The 7,498-nt window shown below is 45.1% G+C and overlaps 1 protein-coding gene across 12 annotated transcripts in view; it reads right to left on the reverse strand.

The window, feature by feature from the left end:
* The window catches only part of ELMOD3 (ELMO domain containing 3), a 28,458-nt gene extending 22,714 nt beyond the window's left edge, over positions 1–5,744 (reverse strand). For all 12 annotated transcript variants that reach the window (XR_014841555.1, XR_014841553.1, XR_014841551.1 and 9 more), the window contains exons 1-2: positions 5,575–5,744; positions 40–117 (exon numbers count right to left, since the gene is read on the reverse strand). Coding sequence is in view for 7 of the 12 variants with exons in the window: in XM_021087300.2 (XP_020942959.1) it covers positions 40–117; positions 5,575–5,628 (132 nt within the window). In the remaining 5 variants the exon portion in view is untranslated. The remainder of the gene's footprint in view (positions 1–39; positions 118–5,574) is intronic.
* Positions 5,745–7,498: the final 1,754 nt, after the last annotated feature.

Genomic DNA, 7,498 nt, shown 5'->3' on the forward strand with positions numbered 1-7,498 from the left:
TTTGCTGGTGAGAGGTCCTGAGGTGTGGGAGATACATACAGGAATTCCTCTAAAAGCCAGAAGAGCACTGTTGTCCTTGTCACATGGTGGAGAGTACCCAGCAGACACACCTTCAACCTGCAAGATAAACCAGAGTCAGTCTCTGGGGCACTTATCAGCCGCCTAAAGAGGAAAGCTTAAATGTCATATCTTTTTCAGGAAAACACATGCACACATACAAAATGGATAAACTCCTGAGAAGTCAACTACAAGGAGTACTATAAGGGAAAACTTCTATTTAACCTGGTCTTACCTCTAACTGCAAAAAGTTGAGTCACTGTTACCTCAAAAATCTTTTTATTTTTTTCCTTTGGGGCCACACCTGTGGCACATGGAAGTTCCTGGGCCAGAGGTTGAAATGGAGCTGCAGCTGCCAGCCTACACCACAGCCACAGCAATACCAGATCCAAACCACATCGGCGACTTACCCAACTCACGGCAACACCGGATCCTTTAATCCACTGAGCAGGACCGGGGATCAAACCCCTATTCTCATGGATACTAGTTGAGTTCATTACTGCTGAGCCACAATAGGAACTCCCTCAAAATTCTTATACAGATTTCTTGGCTCCATTAAAGGTCTCAGGGCTCTGAGTTAAGTGTAGTTTGGTCTGCTTTTTTGCTCTTTGCTTTCTAGGGCCACACCCACAGCATACGAGGTTCCAGGGCTAAGGGTCGAATCGGAGCTACAGCTGCTGGCCTATGCCACAGCCACAGCAACAAGGGATCCCACCCAAGTCTGCGACCTATACCACAGCTCATGGCAACACCGGATCCCCAATCCACTAAGCAGGGCCAGGGACCGAACCCACACCCTCACAGACACCAGTCAGATTCATTACTGCTGAGCCATGGAGGGCACTCCCCAAGTTAAGCAGAGCTGAGCAAGGCAGTTTACTCACTTTTGGCCTTTCTGCTCAGCTAAACCTTCCCTCTTTTAGAGCTGAAAAAAAAAAAAAAAAAAAACTGGCCAACTTTGGGCAACCCACATCACCAATCCAGGGCTCATTTTCCTAATATGTTAAAAAAAACCCCAACAACCTACAATCAGTAAGGAAAAAAATCAACACAGTAGAAAAATGGTAATGGATATAGAATAGTTTACACAAAAGGAAACACAAATCCTTGTTAAACATAAGAAAAAATGCTCAACCTTACTCCTAACAAGAGAGATGCCAACGCCTATCAATAGGAATGAATAAAGAAGTCATGGTACATATACACAATGGAGTATTACCATTCCATAAAAAGGAAATAATTGGAGTCCCCTGGTGGCCTAGCAGTTAAGGATCCAGCATTGTCACTGCTGTGGCTCGGGTCATGGCCATGGCACGGATTCGATCCCTGGCCCAGAACTTCTACATGTTTGGGCTTGCCCCCGCCTCTTCCAAAAGAACAAAAGAACGGCATTTGTAGCCACATAGATGGACCTAGAGATTACCATACTAAATGAAGTAAGTCAAAGACAAATACCATATGGTATCACTTATATGTAGATGCTAATAAAAAAAAATGATACAAATAAACTTATTTATAAAACAGTAACAGACTTAAATTTTGAAAACAAACTTATAGTCTACAGCCATACCACCCTGAATGCTGCCTGATCTCATTTGAAAACAAACATAGTTACCAAAGGGGGAGGGGGGGAGGGATAAATTAGGAGTTTGGGATTAACAGATACACACTATTGTATATAAAATAGGAGTTTCGGAGTTCCCATCGTGGTGCAGTGGTTAACGAATCCGACTAGGAACCATGAGGTTACGGGTTTGGTCCCTGCGGTCCCTGCCCTTGCTCAGTGGGTTAACGATCCAGCGTTGCCGTGAGCTGTGGTGTAGGTTGCAGACGTGGCTCGGATCCTGCGTTGCTGTGGCTCTGGCGTAGGCCGGTGGCTACAGCTCCGATTTGACCCCTAGCCTGGGAACCTCCATATGTCGCGGGAGCGGCCCAAGAAATAGCAAAAAAAAAAAAAGACAAAAAAAAAAAAATAGGAGTTTCTGTCGTGGCTCAGTGGTTAATGAAACCAACTAGTATCCATGAGGATGCAGGTTCAATTCCTGGCCTTGCTCAGTGGGTTAAGGATCCAGCGTTGCTGTGAGCTGTGGTGTAGGCCAGCAGCTATAGCCCGATTTGACCTGTAGCCTAGAAACCTCCATATGCCTTGGGTGTGGCCCTAAAAAGACAAAAAAAAAAAAAAAAAAAAAAAAAAGGTAGATAACCAACAAGGACCTAGTGTGTAGCACAGGAAACGCTACGCAGTATTCTATATTAACCTATATGGGAAAAGAATCTGAAAAAGAATGAATATATACTACGTGTAACTGAATCGCTTTGCTGTACACCTCAAACTAACACATTGTAAAGCAACTATATTCTAATAAAATAAAAAAGAGAGAGAGAATTGCCACGTAAAACTACTCTAAGATAATATTTTTCAGGATAATAATCCTATTATCAAAGGTCATAAAGTGTGCCAACACGGTGCTGGCTAAAGGCCAACAGTTATGAGACACTGGGGAGTAAATTATTACCACCTCTACAGCTTGACAATACCTGACCAAATCATGTATGCTGTGTACATTCTGGGCCTGCAACTGCATGCTAGGAATTTACCTAACAGATATGTTCGTCCTTGTTCAGATTTTTTTTTTCGTTTTTGTCCTTTTAGGGCCGCACCTGTGGCATATGGAGGTTCCCAGGCTAGGGGTCCCATTGGAGCTGCAGTGGATGGTCTATACCACAGCTACGGTCACACCAGATCTGATCCACATCTTTGACCTACACCACAGTTCCCGGCAATGAAGGATCCTTAACCCACTGAGTAGGGCCAGGGATGGGACCCAAGTCCTCATGGATACTAGTCAGGTTCATTACTGCTGAGCAACAACAGGAACTCCCTCACCCTTGTTCCAAATATATGGTAGCGCTGCTGTTTATAATAGCAGAAGACTAGGATATCCAGTAATAGAGTTTTTTAATTATTATCTTTCATGATCCTATAGGTTGGCTGTGGGGCTCAGGTGGGATGGCTTGTCCTTTTTTTTTTCTTTCTTTCTTTTCGGCCACGCCCATGACATGCGGAAGTTCCCGGGCCAGGGATTGAACCTACACCACAGCAGCAGCCTGAGCAGCAGCAGTGACTACACTGGATCCTTAACCCACTAAGCCACACGAGAGCTCCCATCAATAGACTTTTAATTGATTTATATTTTTTCTAGTTTTATTGAGATATAACTGACACAGAGCATTGTATAAGGGTAAGGTGTACAGCGCTGATTCAACTTACATCATGAAATGATTACCCTAACAGGTTTAGTGAACATTCATCATCTTGCATAGGTACAGCCTCAACAAACACAAAAACTGCTCTTTTCTTTGTGATGAGAATTCTTAGGATGTACTCTCTCAGTAACTTTCATTTATAATGCACAGCAGTATTGACTATCAAATGTGTACATTACATTCCTAGAACTTATAACTGTTAGGTTGTACTTTTTGACCATCTTTATCTAATTCCCCTTCCCCGACTCCCCCGCCTCTGGCAGCCATAATGCTGATCTTTTTTTCTATGAGTTTGCTGGTTTGTGTGTGATGTATAATTGACCTACAACACCATGTTAGTTCCCGGTATGTAAGACAATGATTCAATAGCTCTATGTTTCAAAATGATCACCATGATAAATCACATTGTCACTAATGGACTAATTTTAAACAAATGAAAGCATACCAACTCAGTGAGATCCTACATAGCCATAAAGAAGAATAAGAAAGTGCTTTAAGGACAACATGGAACCATTTTCACGACATACAAGGTGAAAAAGCAAAGGGCTGAGTATGTACATTATTTTACCATTGTAATTTTTCGTTCTTTTTTTTTTTGGCTGCGCCCGTGGCCAACCCAAGCCGACCCAAGCTGTGGCAGTGACAACACCGGACCCTCAACCTGCTGGGCCACAAGAGAACTGCTACCATTTGTATTTCTAAGAAATACATAAGTATACTTGTTTGTCTTTGCAGAAACTATTACCATAATTACATATAAGGAAGCAGTAACTTTGCCTCTAGCAGGAACGCTGGGTGGCTGGGGGACAAGAGTGGGGAAAGCATTTCCTCTGCACTTTTGGATTCTGAACTTGCGAATATATTATTCTCTCAAGTAAATAAAAGAAAAAAAAATAACTAGATAATTAAAGGAAAACAATGAAGAAAGGAATCATGGCTTATGTCAAGGCCCTGGAGAAAAAGAAAGGATGAACTTACAGTCGATAAGTAACGTGACAGACAGGCTTAGTGGTCGGCCTTGTCACTGCTATTGCCTTACTTGCTGGCTGCTGTTTACAAAACCCCTCCCTCTGGTAAACACCTCTGCTGGTTATAGGGGATATTTATACTGGAAGTAGGATGAGTGGCCATATCTATTCTTTCTTTTCTTTTCTATCTCTTACAACCACTCATGCGAATGGGAGCTTTATACAATAGCAAATTTCTCAAGGATTACAGCTTGTAGACAAATCTATCCCAGCTTGTAGACAATTCTATCCCAGTGCTGGTCTGTCACCTCTACCCACAAAGTGATGCCTATGCATTTCACTCCCAAAACGGACAAAAAAAAAGAAAGTGGTGATTCATCATGCTAAATGACTCCCTGCAAGCATCTGTGACTCAGGACAGATGCAAACTTCCCTTCCCCCTCCAATTGCATCCTTCCAGAGCCCAAACACAGAAGGCCTCTGCAACAACAGTTCACCTGTCTTGGTACAGTGAAGAAAATCTTCTCAGACACTCTCAAAGCAAAGGCTTTGTCCGAATCCCACAGGCTCCATTTAAGACCATTTCTGGGCAAGGAAGGGAGAGAGGTGAGGAATGCAGGGTAAGCTACCCGCCTGGCTCACACAAAGGCACAGCACCGGAAACCAAGGGGCCTGAGGAGAATCAGGCTAAAACAGGAGTTTGAGAGAGAAAGGGCCAGTGAGGTACACAAGCCAAACTGATGAAATATAAACTGGAGTGGGGGGTGGAATTCCTCACTGAAATTCTCCTTTCACCCAAGCAAATCAAACCCAAACCCTATAACCCACTTAGAAAACAAGCTGTCAGAAAAGGCAACAGACCAGAGGAGACTAGAAGCTTCTATTAATAGAACCAAGAGAATAAGGGAGTTCCATTGTGGCTTAGCAGGTTACAAATCCGACTAGTGTCTGTGAGGACGCGGGTCCCATCCCTGGCCTTGCTCAATGGGTTAAGGATCCGGCATTGCTGTGAGCTGTGGTGTAAGTCGCAGACTCGGCTTGGATCTGTCGTGGCTGTGGCTGTGGCTGTGATGTAGGCTGGCAACTGTGGCGATTTGACCCCTAGCGCGGGAACTTCCCTATGCTGCAGGTGCGGCCCTAAAAAAAGAGAGAGAACAGCCATGCTGGGTTTCTCTAAACATTGCTAAGGCTCTGCATTCTCTTGATATGTGCTCTGTCTTATTACTAGTAACAGCATTTTCCAAACCAACACATTCTTTCCCAAACAGAAGTGCTTGCTTACCTGTCCATCTCTTCTTTCTTTCTCATTACGAAAAGAACAAGAGTTTTCGCTCATGACTCAAAATCATTTGTTCCAGTGAGCTTTGTCCTCGGGCTCAGATAATACGGTCTGAGATTAGAAGCTGTGGGGAGAGCTGGGGGTCTGGCTCTTCTGCCTTTGCCTTCCTTCCCGGCAGTCATTCAGACTAAGGACAAGAAAACAGTCCCTCTGTGCCATCACCAGGGTGCAGGTTTCTGTGAGGACTGAAAGAAGTCCCTGAGGTCTCTGAAGTCTCAGGCCTAAAAAAAAAAGTAAGGAGAAAACTGGTTTCGTCATTCAGTTATGCCTCTGCTGAGAAAAAACTGACTTTCCAAAGGTTTTTTTTCTTTCTTTCTTTTTAGGGCCATACCTGTGGCATAAGGAGCTTCCCAGGCTAGGGGTCGAATGGGAGCTGTAGCCACTGGCCTATGCCATAGCCACAGCCACAGTCACATCAGATCCAAGCCGCATCTGCGACCTACACCACAGCTCACGGCAACGCAGGATCCTTAACGCATGAGCAAGGTCAGGGATCAAACCCACGTCCTCATGGATGCTAGTCAGATTCATTAACTGCTGAGCCATGATGGGAACTCCCTGACTTTCCAAAGCTTTAAGCAGCTGTAAACATACTCTGAAGAAACAGGCTGCTTTAGCCAAAGTCTGCCTCTTACTCTGCCTGTCGGTGGATAGAAAGAAGGGGTTTGAGGGCTGTATCATTGTGTCCACTCACCACTGTGAGTGGTGGGGTCTGCTTCTGACATGAAGTCACTGAGATCTGGGGCAGTATCTCAAAGGGGTGGGGCTAATTTAGGGTGGCATGTCGGTGGGTGGTCTTTGCCATGGTGCTCAGGCTTTGCTGTAGTCTCAGACACAGGGTGAGCCTAACACTAGATGTGGCTCCTGCCATGGCAAAAACTCAAAACACAACACAATGCCTACCCTTCCCCAGTTAACACCCATACTAGACAGGTGGCAGCTGCCTAGCCTCCCACGAGTCTACCTTAGGAAAGAGGGCTGGACAGGCCCACACCTCATCATGGAGGAACTGACCATCATGGACGCCTATCAACAAAAATCTGGGCAAGGGGGCAGGTGGCCCACCTACAACTGACAGTCAGACCTCACAGACTTGGTTGACTAAGGAAGGAGGGCAGTGTTGCTTTGGTCAGCCTTCCACTGGGAGAATATGGTCTGGATTTCCTACAAACTGGCTGCCAGTAACAAAACGGACTCTGTCCGGGGCAGGGCACACTGCTTCCTAACACCAAGAGCAGGAACACCTCCCAGCTCTTGGGCTGGGCATTTGGCTCATTGTGATTGGGGGTGGGAGTGGCAGAGGGCAGTGCCCCTCCATCATGGCACCTCAGGAACTAGCTCTCTCTGTGTCCTCTGGAGTCTCAGCATCTGCCTCCCTTTCCTGTCCCTCCCCCTTGACCTCCACGACAGCATACGGCAAAACACTCACACATCAGCTAACCTCGGGAAGCGGACAGGCAGGTATGGTGACAGTAGTCTCAGGAAGGCTCTTCTGTTACTGGGCTCGAAATGAATCAAGCAGTGTAGAAGCATGACCAGCTTTACATGTCTGCTAGCGCCTTAGTTCTGGCTGGAACCCGGCTAGGGGCTTCAATAGGGACAGTTACTATCTGTAACAGAAGAGAAAAGGAGTAGAAACTGTCAAACAAGCAAGGACTCCAAGTTACAAAGTCACTCCTACCGATATTAGGCAAGTTTCTTACACCTGGGCCTGAGGAAATGGCCTTTCTGTAATGATGGATCCTTTCCAAATTCAGTATTTATGCTGCACGCACTTAAATTTTTTAATTAAAAAAATTTTTTTTTTAAATTGAAGTATAAGGAGTTCCCGTTGTGGCTCAGTGGGTTATGAACCCGACAAGCATCC

The sequence above is a fragment of the Sus scrofa genome, chromosome 3 (genome assembly GCF_054392235.1).
Source record: "Sus scrofa isolate SSC_HxYL_T2T_F1_AM1 chromosome 3, Sscrofa_HxYL_maternal_Yorkshire_Landrace_v2.0, whole genome shotgun sequence".
NCBI classification, from domain to species: domain Eukaryota; kingdom Metazoa; phylum Chordata; class Mammalia; order Artiodactyla; family Suidae; genus Sus; species Sus scrofa.